At 50.9% G+C, this 14,917-nt stretch overlaps 1 protein-coding gene across 1 annotated transcript in view; it reads right to left on the bottom strand.

Moving 5' to 3' along the window:
* Positions 1-14,917, bottom strand: part of FSTL4 (follistatin like 4) — a 393,797-nt gene that overhangs the window by 41,299 nt on the left and 337,581 nt on the right. Inside the window, exon 8 of the mRNA XM_036089132.2 lies at positions 2,930-3,050. Coding sequence (XP_035945025.2) covers positions 2,930-3,050 — 121 coding nt within the window. The remainder of the gene's footprint in view (positions 1-2,929; positions 3,051-14,917) is intronic.

Genomic DNA, 14,917 nt, shown 5'->3' with positions numbered 1-14,917 from the left:
CACAGCAGCCCAACACAGCTGCTGACTGACCACACTCGCATCCGACATCCGGATTCACCAATAGCAGTAACACGATGCCTTGGTAAGGATGGGTAGGGCAGGCCAGGTGTTAGGAGTCTGGGCTTTGGAGTCAAGATCTGCTTTGCAGTTACTAACTGCAGGGCTGGGTCCTGGGATCCTGAGATCACGGAATCTCTCCGATCCCTGGTGACCTCATCTGTCAAACAGGGATGGCGCACAGTACGTATTCCATAGATGCTATCCTAATTGTCTCTTTCATATCATTCTATTTTCAGCATCTTCCCATACAGATAGGACATTTTCCCCATTCTGTCCCAACAAAGTAAGCTTAACTTCTGGAATACTCAGAAAGCCTTGCATCTTATTCCCAGGTCAACAGGCAGTGGACTTATGTCATTGGGAGGCAACTCTGGGCCTACGTTAGCATGCTGCGCTCCCATGAAGGAGCTGGTTAGTGGACCTACACATCACCCCCAAGTGCCTGGGAGTCAGCCCAGCCCAGCTCAGGAACCTCATGGGCTACTGGAGCTAGGGCCACCCAAGTGGCCTCACCTGGCTATCATGGCAGCCAAGCACCGGGGGCCAATTTAATGACATAGGAAACTGATCACGAAGTACAGAGGTCCCAGCATGCTCCCTCTGACTGCTGATAGTGCTTCTGCTAGAAGAGAGGCCTTAAATCTGTCAGCAGTTAGGAAATGGATTTCAAGTGGCCTCTTTTGGTTCTCAGCGGGAGGTTTTGCTGTGTGTAGACTCCCCTGGGCCAAAAGCACCCTCTCCAGTGGAGACTAGGTAATGGCGGGGGCCGCGGGTGGCGGTGGGAGGTGGCTGGGGAGGGTGTGAACGGGGCTCTCCAATGCCAGTTTTGCAGCCCACTTCCCACCTGGCGGGAGGGGCCTGTTCTCTCCTTGCAGCCCAGCGACCCCTCATGGTGCTCCTGGGTTTGGGCCTTGCTCTTGGATTCAGCTCTGGGAGTGACACACTGGCTCATCCCCATCATAACCTCAGTCGCAGAATTCTGGGGGAACACGGGGCAGAGGGCGCCCCTCGAGCCACGGACTTGCCACTTAGCGTATGAAGGCCTCTGAGACCCCAGAGTTTCTTCCAGAGGGCCGGGGCGAGTACAGACTCTCACCTGAGAGGTACTACGGTTCCTCGGCAGGTGGCTCCCTTCCCCTCCTCAGGAGAGTTGTTTGGAGGAAATAAAGGGGACAAGGCTCAAGCTATCTCCCCGTGCCCCCCATTCTTGGGAAGTGGGGGCATGACGCAAAGGGCAGAATGAAGAGTCTGTGAATATGGGCTCATTTCCCTTCTCTAGGCTCATCTAAGGACCCGACGGACCTGGGGCAAACCGTGGGGAGCTGTTTCCCAACTGAACAGTCCCCCACATTGTCCCATGCTGGGCACCACTTGCCAGTTTTAGATGGAAAAACCCACCTCCCGCCACTACAGAGCTCATGCTCTGCTCCCCGAGCAGCCCCGCTGAGGGAGAGCCCTAGACACAACCTGCTGGCTGCACTTAGGACTGACCTTGGAATCCAGTCTGGGTTAACTCCCCCAGGGGCTGTTGTAACTAGAACACCTGGGTTATTTCTGGAGCAATCCCGTGACTTCATCATAGGCCTGGATTCAAGCCAGCAAGCACAGCTACAAAACCCCAAACAATTAAGTATGTCCCCGGTCAAGGGAAATACTAAGATATGGGTTAGGCAGGTATGGCTATAAAAATCCCTCAAACATCCTGTAGGGTAAATGTAGACACCAGCTGAGCACACCACCCCATTGTCCTTAAATGGCTTGTTACCCTGGTTCCAGAGTTAAGTGAAATTGAGCCTCATTATGTAATCATTCTTAACACCTTGCTCACTTTATCTCAGAGCAGAAGCCCTGAGCACCAGCTGGTGTGAAAGATCTAGGGCTGACTAGAAGTTTCCACACTGACACATGAACACCCTGCTCAGTGCTAGGAGTGATGCCCAGCTAGGCCTGGCTGGACACATCTAACTTCTGTGGGGTGCTGATCTGCCAAGACACGGTGATGCCTTGTTTGTTCTGATGGCTGGAGTGGCCAGGCCGGGCCAGCCAGCAGCGTGACACAGGTCAAAGCACAGTCCTGGGTCTGGGAAGACACCCGCCTGCAGTGTGACTCCAGACAAGTGACCTTACCCAGAGATTTATCCATAACGTGGGTAAGAACATACTGACCGGGAAAGTCTAGGTGATGTGTTAGCACAGGGATTGGCCAGTGATTCACCCTCTCTGTGCTCAGAAAACCCTGGCTGTTTTAGTTGTTGGCGTTGTCCTCAGGAGGGGTTTCACATTCCCAGTGTCCAGGAGTCCCGGCAACACGGGGGTCCGTGAGAAGCAATGAAAACCTCCCGAGCTTGCTCAGGTTCTGTCTTAGCCGGGCCCAAGCTTGGTGAGCCTCTCCGGTGGGGAGATGGGACCCAGCCCCCGTTGGAGGAAGGAGCGCCTTCCCGTGGACAAGTGATACGTGTGCACGTCACTGGAAGGACAGTGGTGTGTTTTAGACAGCGTCTGCTACTCGGGGATCCCAGAGCAGCGCCACTGGCCTTCGCCATGGGAGGGCAGGGCACGTTCTACGGGGTCTGTGGGAGGCTCGGCGGCCCAGTGTGACTAGCCCGAGTGACTCACCCCCTGGCACTACCACCACCTCATCAGAGGAGGCTTCCCGGTGAAGCCAGACAAACTAGTCGGCCGACTTCGCCCTTTCTCCACTGCTCCCCTTTACTTGCGAGAGAGTAAACTTACGTAAGTAAGTAAACTTACGAGGCTATCCTGGGCTCGGACACATCTTTAAGAGAGAATACAGGAGCAGGGAGGGTTGCCGTGAGCAGCATTTCGGGAGCGCTTCGAGGGGACGACATGCAGGGAGCCATTTACTAACCATTCACCTGCAGGACGTGGGTCTGGAAGAGCTCCTCATGGCCGGAGGCGTGGCACGTGTAGTTGCCCATGTGGACGGTGGTCACCTTGGTGATGTAGAGGGAGTTGTCCTCTCCGAAGTCCTGCACAGGGCGAGGAAAACAATGAGGTTGGCCTCTCCGATGAGTAGGCTGGGAAGGAGAGCCCGGTCTCCCGCTTTTCCCGGAAAACAGAAACACTACAGCTGAGCCCCTTTGCTCAGCCAGAGCTGCCCACAGGGCCGGGCCGGCCTGGGCCGCAGGAACTGCGTCTCTCTTCCATGTTGTTGGAACCTGAACCTTGTACATCCACTTAAGGCCTGAATCGCCCTCCCTGGGAGGACGGGCTGGAACACCTTCCCGCTCATTCCTCTCGCTTTCTAAGAACTGGGCTCACCTGCCCCTCTTACTAATCCTCATCCTGCTTGGGGCTCTTGTCCACCTGCTGAGCAGCTCTGCAGGGTGGCCTTGTTTAGGGCTGGCAAGTTTTTCTTATAAAACTCAACACCCAAAAAACAAATATTCCAATTAAAAGTGGGCAGAAGACATGAACAGACATTTCTCCAAAGAAGATACACAGATGGCCAACAGACACATGAAAAGAAGCTCATCATCACTTATCAGGGAAATGCAAATCAAAGCCACAATGAGCTATCACCTCACACCTGTCAGAATGGCTAAAATCAACAACTCAAGAAACAATAGGTGTTGGTGAGGATGTGGAGAAAAAGGACCCCTTCTTGCACTGTTGGTGGGCATGCAAACTGATGCAGCCACTGTGGAAAACAGTATGGAGCTTCCTCAAAAAGTTAAAACTAGAGCTACCCTATGATCCAGCAATCGCACTACTAGGTTTTTACCCGAAGAATACAAAAATACTAATCGAAAGGGATACATGCACCCCAATGTTTATAGCAGCATTATCTATAATAGCCAAACTATGGAAACAGCCCAAGTGTCCATCAATAGATGCATGGATAAAGAAGATGTGGTGTATATATATATATACATATATATAATATTGGATATTATATTCCAATATATATATATATATATATATATATTGGAATATCCAGCCATCAGAAAGAATGAAGTTTGCCATTTGCTTGCAACACTATGGACAGAGCTAGAGAGTATAATGATAAGTGAAATAAGTCCGAGCAAGACCAATAGCATATTATCATTCATGTGTGGAATTTAAGAAACAAAACAAATTAACAAAGGGAAAAAAAAAGAGAAAGGCAAACCAAGAAACAGACTCTTAACTCTATAGAGCAAACTGATGGTTACTGGGGTGGGGGTGGGGGGTGAGTGAAACAGGTGATGGGGATCAAGCAATCACACTGCTGGGTATTTACCCAAAGAACACAACAACACTAATTCAAAGGGATACACGCACCCCTGTTTATTGCAGCATTATTTACTATAGCCAAGATATGGAAGCGGCCCAAGTGTCCATTGATTGATGAATGGATAAAGATGTGGTACATATACCAGGGAATATTACTCAGCCATCAAAAAGAATGAAATCTTCCCATTTGCAACAACATGGATGGAGGTAGAGAGTATTACACTAAGTGAAATAAGTTGGTCAGAGAAAGAAATACTATATGATTTCACTCATAGGTGGAATTTAAGAAACAAAATGAAAAAGCAAAGAAAAAAAATGAGAGGCAAACCAAGAACTCAACTCTAGAGAACAAACTCATGGCTACCAGACGGGAGGGTGGTGGCGGGGGGATGGGTGAAATAGGCCATGGGGATTAAGGAGTGTACTTGATGAGCACCGGGTGGTGTGAGAAAGTGTTGACTTACTATATTGTACACCTGAAACTAATATAACACTGTATGCTAACTAACTGGAATTAAAATAAAAACAAGAAAGTTTTTCTTAAAGGGACAGATAGCAAATATTTTTGGCTTTGTGGGCCATAGGGTTTCTGTGAACTATTTAATTCTGCCTTGTAGCACCAAGATAATGTAACAATACATAAATTAATGAGCATCACTAAGTTCCAAAGAAATTTTATTTATTTATTTTTAAGATTTGTTAATTAGAGAGAGTGAGCGACTGAATGTGGTCGGGAGGAGGGCAGAGGGAGAGGGAGAGAGAAACCCGAGCGGACTCCGTGCTGAGCGCAGAGCTGGAGGCGGGGCTCGATCTCACGACTCTGAGATCACGACCTGAGCCAAAATCAGGAGTCAGACGCTTAACCGACTGAGCCACCCAGGCGCCCCCAGTGAAATTTTATTTAAAAAAAAAAATAGGTGGTGGGACAGGTTTGGCCTGCAGGGATAGATGGCCTACCACTGGTTCAGATCCACTTTGTCCCAAAATAATTCTAGGTGCCTTGCTGAGACCTGGCTAACCCAAGAAGGGAAACAGAACTCTGAGGAAAATGAAGGCAAACAAAAAGCAAGAGAAGGGACATAAAAGGGAGCCGGGAGGGGCGGATGCCAGGGGTTCTGTAAGAACAGCCTCGACAACCTTGCTCCTATTATTATTATTATTATTTTTATTATCATTATTATTATTATTTTCAAAAAAGATGTTATTTATTTGAGAGAGAGAGCAGAGTGAGCACAAGAGAGAGCATGCACAAGTCGGGGAAGGGGCAGAGGCAGAAGGAGAAGCAGACTCCCCGCTAAGCAGGGGGCTCGATCCCAGGACCCTGGCATCATGACCTGAGCCGAAGGCAGACGCTTAACCCGACTGAGCCACCCAGGCACCCCAGTTTTCCTGTTATTATTAACAGGACATGCAAAACTCCTCTTGACCCCCTGGAGCCAACACCAAACCATCCCTCTTGCCGTTCCCTGTGCCCCTTTCCACAGAAGCACTCTGGTGGCAGGTGGGAAGGAAGGCCACCAGTCACTGTGTCACAAGGGTTATCCAAGGCAGCCACAGAGCAGCTCCCTGACATGCTGACCCTCTGCCTCGCTCACACTCCGGAGGGCCTCACTGCCACCATCTTGAGTCCATAAGGACGATTTTTGGCTAATTAGCTCGGTGAGGGAGTGCGGGCTCAGAGAGAAGCTTGGGGGAGGGCACAGGGGGGAAGGTGGATCATGGATGTATGCAGCCCGCTTTCATGATCAGGAAAAAAATACACACCAGCATTCCCAACGGAGTAAAATACTGCAGAGGGCGGCTAGGGCCCAGTGAGTTTTCTCTGAAGCATTGCTCTGCTTAGAAAAGCCCCATTCCTATCACTCTGTGGAAGCTTCGATAATAAAAATAAAACACCAGATAGCTGATTGGTCCTGTGTCATAACAGAGTCATAAAGGTTCATACCTGAGTTGCTTATGAAAAGTTAATGGTTAGTCAATTCTGGGCTGACATATTTCTGATCTAGGCCGTTTGTATGTCAAAACCTAAGTCTGGAGGAAAATATATTTTGCTTGGAGGCTCCATGGCGAGGTGGCAGCTTGAAAATAGGGCAGGGCAGCTGGGTGCAGCTCCCACCGCGGGGACCCCTCAATGCCTCACCTGCTTGGTTCCAGGGGGGACTCCATCCCAAAAGGCAATCCCAGAGCTGCTCGCAGGGGGTCTGGCGCTGGGGGCCCCCTGGCACTTTCCCTCGTCCGCCTCCCTGAGCCTTCATGCCCACAGCCCATCCTCCTGGATGGACGGCCTCGACCGGGCTCGGGTTCTGGCGCCCCCTCCTGTTGCTGCCCCCTTGGTGATGTGGTCACGGGGACCACACATCCCTCAGGCCGTGTGTAACCCTCAGGAAAAAAACCCAAGCCAGAAAACGGAACAAAGCCCAGTCCTCACAGGGTGAGGAAGCAGAGCTCTCCTTCACCACGTATTCAGAGTCTGACCTTCTCTTAGTCCCTCCCCTGTGACCAGTGGGCCAAAACACCATCTTCTCATCTGGGGGACAGCGGGGACCTCCACCTTTGCCCCTCTGCTCTTCCTCTACACCGCAGCCGGACCCTACCCCCTCACCCTGAGTCACAGCCCTAGAGGGTCTGCAGGGATGACCTGCCATCCCCACCTCCTCCACTCTCCCTTGCTCATTCCACTCCAGTGCTGCAGCCTCTGGCTGTTGCCTACATGCCAGGCATCCTGCCCCCTCCTCCAGGCTGTCAGTCTGGCTTGCATCCCCTCTTTCAAGTCTGCTCAAATGTTATCTGCCCGCCCTGTCTATAACCCCCACCCCACCTGTCACTTACTACCACTTAGCATACCGTTTGTATCTGTCTCCCCCCGACTAGAACGTGAGCTCCCCTGCATCCCCAGGGCCTGGCACAGGGCCCAGCACCTAGTGGGCCCTCAGTGGATACTCAGTGAATGGATCGCACGAGATGCCGAGCTAGGCTTTCCGCAGGGACTGTTCTGGTTCTTTGGGTTTGACAACAGAGGCACACACCTCCTGCCTTCCCACCCACCTGCATGTTGCCAGTGATGGGGCATCAAAATGAGGTGACCGGCAGGAAGGCAGAGAACTGCTCGCAAGCATGGTGCCCCCGCTTCCCCACCCCCGTCTCCTTCTCCACGCTGCATTCCTCAGGCCAGGGCATGCGGGCATTGGCCAAAGAGAAGGCTCCAGGCAGGGCAGCAGGCAGAGATGGAAAAGCCCACGTGTGCCATCTCAGACTCGTGGTGACTTTTGGTGAGCCACTACCAAAGTCATTTAACCTCCGTCTGTTTTTCCTCATTGCTGCCGGCAGCCGAGGCATAACTTCTGGGTGATCGCTCAGGGGCTGAGGGGTGTGCTTCAGCTCTTCAAGGGCACGAGGGGATGCTGGATACATGGCGGTTCTCCTCCGAGCACCCAGCTCATTACCAGCCTGTGACTTAGGCTATGGGGAGAAGCTGACTGTGGAATAAATAAAATAATGTCTCTGGGCTAAAACAATAGGCATCATATAATTATAGAACAAAGTGCATATTGTTTTCTGGAACATGAATACTGGCAACTGAAATCAAATTTCCCTCATTGGAATTGAGGAAATTACTTTAAAAATTGGTTTATAAGAAGCTACATAAAACTAAACCTGTAATCCTTCCTCTCCCGAATGTTCTTTGAGATGTGTCTGAATACTGCTATCAATGCTTGATTGCATCTCTGTAATTGTCTTTTTATGGATGGGTTTTTTTTTTTTTTTTTGGTTCTGATGCATAGAAATGTATTAGCAAAATCAAGATTCCTTCCAGAAATAAAACAGATGCCAGATTAGACCATTCTTTGTACTGATGCACATCTGTCTTTGGGAAAGAGACAATTTTACTAAAAGGTATAGTTTTTGTCTTTTAAAAAGCTATTTTGTAAGTATCTGCCCTTAATAAAGAAAGTAATTAAATGAGACTTAAGTATTAAACAATACTTAAGCAGAGGCGAGATGGGGCATGTTGTCATAGTGATACATGTGACTCGGGTCTAAGTAATACGAAAATGAGCCATCAACGCGGAATATTTAGTGACTAAATGTTAAACACAAGGACTCCAGGGTGATTTCAGAGTTTAGGTTAATGATACTGTCAAAGCTACAAGTTAAGATTCAGTTTAGACACATTTATTCTGAGCTTTTCTGACTCTGCCCTTTTCAGAAGCCGTGTTCTCAGGAGCCCTCTGCCCTGGCTCTCTTTGGGGAGGATGGAGTCAAGGAGAGGGTCTTTTCTCCATGCCAGTTTAATTCTGGCCCCTAGAATTCACTATCCCTAGCATCCCTGCTGCACAAACATTTTAACAGGATGGACCCAAACACTGAACAATATGCAGCCCTTGGTGATGGCTGGCCTCAGAGAAGTCTGCACTCACATGTCCCACATCCAGACCAAGCAAGGACCAGATGCACCCCGGTGGGCACACACAAACATCCATGGGAAGACACACAGGACACATGAGCGTGAATGTGCACACTCACGGTGCTCCCAGCCCCCACCTCATGGCTCTCCAGCTGACTACCCTGACCCGCACTGGGGTTCCCGTGCTGGTCACTTCCTTTAAGACCCTTAAAGACATACTTGCCACTCTGCATGTACCTGCTCAGAGTCCTCTTGAGAAGTCCCTGTAGCCTGAAGTCATCCCTAAGAAGCTGCTGAGCGTCTAGGGTGGGGTGGGGCTGCTACGGATGGTCACATGCATTGTGAGCCCCCCAAAGTTGGTCAGTTCTCTTGCTCAGTCCCAGGCCCGGGCCAGGGAGCCACAGGCATGAGAGAAGTCACTGTGGGGAGGGCTCCTGGCTTCCCCAGGACTGCAGGGACTATCACTGGCTGACGTGGGTTTATATGATCAGTCTCCCCCATGCCTGTGAATGCCAAAGAGGAGGCACCTCATCCCTCTGCTGACCACCATATTGTCCCCGATGTGTGGCTCAGTTGGTGTCTGCTGGACAAATGGAGGTGTGTTAGCTGAGTGTGCTGGCTCTCGGGGAGCCCTGAAGGGAAGGGTAGTGAAGAAGTAACATCATCCAGAGAGAGGTCTGGGCTTTGTTTTCCTGGGGGCTTTGGCCACTAGACTATGAAACATACGATTTATGATGGGGGCTCTGAGCCATGCCGTGCCAGTTGTGCCCCCCAGGGGCTGGGGGCTAGACGTCATCCACGTGAGCAGCGCATAGTCAAGCTCCACCAGCAGCTCAGCACACCAGGCTGGGGTGAGCTTCGCTGTCAGGCAACGCGCTGTGCACGTGCTTACACGTCCGTGCGGGGAACAGCAGATGCGCGTGACTGCACCAGGAGGGGACAATGGAGGCTCTGCATTTGGAATCCCCTGGATTCTGCCCCATGGAGCTTCTTCTTCCCTTGGCTGATCTTTTCTTTTTTCTTTCTTTTTTTTTTTTTTTGCTTATAAACCACAGAAATTTCTCATAGTTCTGGAGGCTACAAGTCCAAGACCAAGGTGTTGGCAGGTTCGGTGTCTGGTGAGAGCCCGCTTCTTGGTTCTTGGAAGGCTGTCTGTCTTTTTGCTATAGCCCCACATGGTGGAAGAGGCCAGGACTCTCCCTTTTTATAAGGGCACTAATCCCACTCAGGATGGTTCTACCTTCACGACCTAATCACCCCCCCAAAGTCCCACCACCAGATACCCTTCCAATGGGGACCAGGTGTAAACATACGAATTTTGCTGGGATACAAACATTCAGTCTGTGGTCCAGATGGTTACTTCCACACAAGCAATAATGTACAGAGAATAAAGGAGTTCACATTTTGGGTAAAACACAGAAACACGTATCAGACTTACACCAACCTAACTCTAAAAATAGATTAAATGTAGGATGCAACATTTTTAAGCCCAGTCTCTGATCTTTGAGGAGAGGAATACATGAGATGAGGTCCACACTCACTCCAGCTCTCTGTTAGAGGGCATCTTCCAGACCACGGCACAGAGAACCAGCACCCAGAGAACCACAGCAATGAAGAAAGAGGTCAGGATACAGGGCCCTGGAGGTAGCTGGAATTTGAGAGCTAGTATAGCAGAGAGGACGGGGCTTTGAAGGCTTTGAAGGGCACCAGGAATTTCACAGGGTCACCCTTGAGTCACTGGCTGGACACTACAGATGCTCAGGCTGAGATTCAAGGCCTCACAGAACACATATCCTGGAGTCCGTGAGCTGAGTGGAGGTTCCAGAGATTGCACACTGTTGAGAGCTGTTGGGGTTCTGACCGTCCAGAATGGAGAGACCTTGGTGAACATCCTGGGTATTCCCTTGGCTGATTTTAACCTACACTGATTCCCTGTAATAAACCATCAGTGTCAGTCTAAGAGCTCTCAGTGAGTTGAGTCCTTCTGGCAAATTATTCAACCTGAAGGTACTTTTGTGTACTCCCCAAACTTGATCTTGATGCCAGAATGAGGGAGGTCTTGGGTGGACTGCCATCTCTAACTTTGTAGTTGGCTCCACAATTCAATCAGGGTGATTCTGACCCAGTTGTGTGGATGCTGCGCATGTCGCCTGAGGGCAAAGTTGAATGTCCAAGTGCACACAGGTGGCTAGGCACTTGTACCAGAAAGCTCACGTCAGAGTCACGGCTCTGAGCACTCAGTGTCCATCCTCAGAGGCCAGAGGACAGGCACCTCTTGACTCTAAGACTCCAGGGTATCATGTGGATGAGTGGCAGCTCATGGGGCCCTCTCGTGAGTTGTAGGCCTTGGATCCTTAGCTGATCAGCCTGGCGTGCCCCCCTGGGGCAGGGTGGAGCTCAGTTGTTAAGCATCTGCCTTCGGCTCAGGTCATGATCCCAGGGTCCTGGGATCGAGCCCCACATCGGGCTCCCTGCTCAGCGGGAAGCCTGCTTCTCCCTCTCCCTCTGCCCCCTGCCCCCCCTGCTTGTACTCTCTCCCTCTCTCAAATAAGTAAATAAATCTTTAAAAAAAATTTCCTTCCATGGCTCATTTTAGGGACTGAGAAGGCCTGCAATCAGGAATTTTCTCCTGACATGGTGTTTTAAATCCTTATACAGACATACCTCATTTCATTACCCTTCACAGATTTTTTTTTTTTTTACCTATTGAAGGTTTGTGGCAGCTCTGTGTAGAACAAGTCAGTTGGCACCATTTTCCCAACAGCATTTGCTCATTTCATGTCTCTGTGTCACATCTGGTAATTCTTGCAATATTTCAAACTTTTCCATTATTATATTTGTTATGGTGATCTATGATCAGTGATTGCTGCTCATCAAAAGCTCAGAGGATGGTTTGCGTTTTTCCAGCAAGAAAGTATTTTTTAATTAAGTATGTACTTTTTTTAGACATATATTAGCACATACTTAAGAGACTCCAGTATAGCATAAACATAGCTTTTATATGTACCAGAGACAAAAATCTTCATTTGACTCCCTTGATTGCAGTATTTGCTTTATTGGATATTCACATTATTGCAGTGGTTGGAACCAAACCCGCAGTATCTTTGAGGTGTGCCTGGATACTGCTGGATGGAGTATAAACCAGTATAGCTTTTTTGGAGGGAGATTTGGTGATATCCACCACACTGAAATTGTGCTCACCCTCGGATGTAGTCCATTCTTCTTCTGAGAACTTATCTTACAGACCTACTTACACAAGTGTGCTAAGAGGCGTGTTTGAGGCTGGTTATTGCACTATTACCTGCAGTTAATAAAGCCTGCCAACAGGCTGAATGCGAGCTCCCTTGAGTGGGGCTGGGGAGGAGAGCTGAGACAGGGCACGTGCTTGGGGCTCTGCATCCAGGGTCTAGAAGCTAGATCAGAACCTCCCTGAGGGACCCTGGACCTTTGACATGGGGCCGGAAGTGGTCACTGAGTACAAGTGAAGCTTTGAAGTTAGTACTACGAGGGAAGAGAGGTGACCCCGAAGAGACCACTGAGAAAGCAAAGGCCCAGTAGAGGCCCCTGGCAGGGCGGAGCCCTCAGTGAGTTCTACAGGCTGCTGGGTCCTGGGTCCGGGCCAGTCTCTTGTGGACGGAGTTCTGGCCAATCCTCCTAGTGGCTTGAGCTCATCCAAAGCTCAAAAGGGCCGGACGTCCATCTGCAGCCAGAGTTTCCGACACAAGCCAGAAAGAACTGGCCAAAGCCTTTGAGTGCTTCAAGTATAGTGTTTTCCAAGATTTTAAAACAAAATGTACCCGAGCATTTAATGAGATTATTTTAATGCAGAACCTACAACCACTGTCTATCGTATTGCAAACAGCTCTCCATGCTAATCAAACTCCTCTCATCTTTTTACAATGGATTCATGACTGGTTCATATAAAGACAATAAAAATTAAATGAGTCATGAGCTCCTAAATCATTCTCTTCTGGTCTTTCTAATAACTCCCTTCCAAAGTGGAGCCGGCTGAGAGCATATGCTTCATTAGAGTTATTTGTTCCTGGTTTTACACCGTTTAGGCATGGGAAAAAAGTGCATCTTTTAACACATCCTTCAAACCCTGCCACAAATTCTTTCTTCTAATGGGTTTTGTTTTTCTGCTTTTATCACTGTACTCCGCCTACCAACGTCTGAAAGCCCCAAAGAGTGAGATTTGGCGAAGGAAAAAACCCAAAAGAAAAGAGTGACTCTTTCAAGTCATTTCAGAGATACTGGGTTTGTTATAGGACCCCCCACCCCCTTTTGAAAAAGTTGAAAACAATAGAAAAATGTTTCCTCTCCCTGAGACTCTCCTGGCCAAGCAGTTCCATGGGCTGTGCTCAGAGCCTTCCCTCCCCTGCCCCTGCTGGGGTAGAGGCCAGTGGGCTCATGAAACCCTGCAGCCCCGTCCCCGTGGGGCCACATCGAGCGTGGGCACATCCCGTGGGGGCCGGGGCACCATAGTGGGGAGGCAGGGCCAGCCGGCCCCGCAGGGAAGCCTTGGAAAGGCTGGCTGCTGGGTATTGTGTCCCCAGAGCAAGGCCGCCTGCAGCCCTGGCAAGTTCTGAGCCTCTGAGTTACTCTACCCCATTTGCTTCATGGAGCTGTGACAAGAGGCAGATGACATGCTGCTCGTGAAGGGACCGGCATGATGCCTGGCCCCCAGACACGGGTTAGAACTCCCGCGTCAACCCTAGCAAGGATCCGGCAGCTCAGCTCTGTTCTGTGACTCCAGGGATGTCCCCTCCCTGCTTCTGCTCCCCTCACGGGCAGGTCCCCGGTCCCTGTCGTAATGAGGGACAGGGAGGAAGACAGTCATGAGGGGAGGGCAGGTGATAACTGTGGAGGAAGGACGTGCGGACTAGCTTTGGGGATGCCGCTTCACTTCACCCTGAGAGGTTGCTGCGCGGTCTGGGCAGAAGGCTGAGGCCCGGAAGGGGTTTGCACATTCAGTTCCTGCAGAAAGTAAGTCAGCCTTCCCTTTCAAGCCCCAGAATACTTAGTATGGCGGTCAGGGTACAAGGAGGGGTGTGTGGATCTGCCTCTGAGATGGGCCCCAAAGCCTGGCTGTGAGCCCTCAGGAGACAGGGCCGGCAGGGGCTGCTCGCTGGGGAAGGCCAAGGCTCTGTGGCCCAGGTGAAAAAACCAGGGGCCCGGTGGGTTCAGGGGTGTTCCTCGCTTCTCTGGGGGATTCCCGTGTCCCAGAGGTCCCTGTCCTATCACAGGACTGTATGACCTCACGGCCTGGAGAGTCTTCAAAGGGTAACCTCATTGGTCCCCTGTCTGCAGTGGGCCGTGGGAGGAGGCCGTGGGAGGAGGCCTAATCCAAGGTCCCCTTGCCTAGAGGTGCGGCAGGATTCCTGGTGCTGTTGCCCATCTCTGGGGACTCTGTGCTCTTGTTCCCAGCCCTGTCCTCTCCTGGGGGGGGGGGGCGGGTTTCCCAGCTGCAGCTGAGGCCCTGTCCCTCAGGCCCTGGGCTGCAGTGAGGCTCGGGCCTCCTGCAAAGGGGTGGTTCAGGCATCCTCAGGGGGCCCACCAGGTCCACACTAAACCCCCTGGCGGCCCCTGCTCAGACAGCCTGGGCGGCTGCTCCAGTATGATCTCCGGCCATTAGGGAAGTTACCGAGGAGGCAGACCCCTCCCCCACCCCACAGGCTCCTTTCATTTCTGGGTCTGATGTATCTGGGGTTCTCCTTGGTTGCAGATGCAGTCTTAGGCTAGAAGGGGCTCCGGACTCTTGCAGGACAAACTTCTGACCGTGTCACTCCCCAGTTAAAAATCAATGGTTCCCACTGCCCACAGGGAGTGGCCAAGATCCTTCAGGTTAACATTCAAAACCTGTCAGGTTCTGGCCCTACCCTGTCACTCTAGACCTCTTTCTTGCTTATCCCTGTCCCCTGAAGCCAGAACTTCTCCTTCCTCTGGCCCCCCAAACCAGCTTCCTCCTTCTAAATAGAGAACATGCCATACTGTGTTGTAATTCTGTGCTTGGGGATACGTGGTCCCCCTCGGGGCTGGGGAGAGTGTCTTTGCTCTACCCTGTGGCTCAGGGCCTGTGAGTCCCCAGCACTTAGCGGATCCAGGGGCTGATTCCCCGTGTACACCATCTGGACAGCCATGCACACATCGGGTGACTCCGGAGCACTCCTAACAGTGACACCGCTCAGTCGGGAATCTGAGAGGCTCCTTCTCCCT

The sequence above is a fragment of the Halichoerus grypus genome, chromosome 2 (assembly GCF_964656455.1).
Source record: "Halichoerus grypus chromosome 2, mHalGry1.hap1.1, whole genome shotgun sequence".
Classification (NCBI taxonomy): domain Eukaryota; kingdom Metazoa; phylum Chordata; class Mammalia; order Carnivora; family Phocidae; genus Halichoerus; species Halichoerus grypus.
This window is presented reverse-complemented; position numbering and strand designations above follow the sequence as displayed.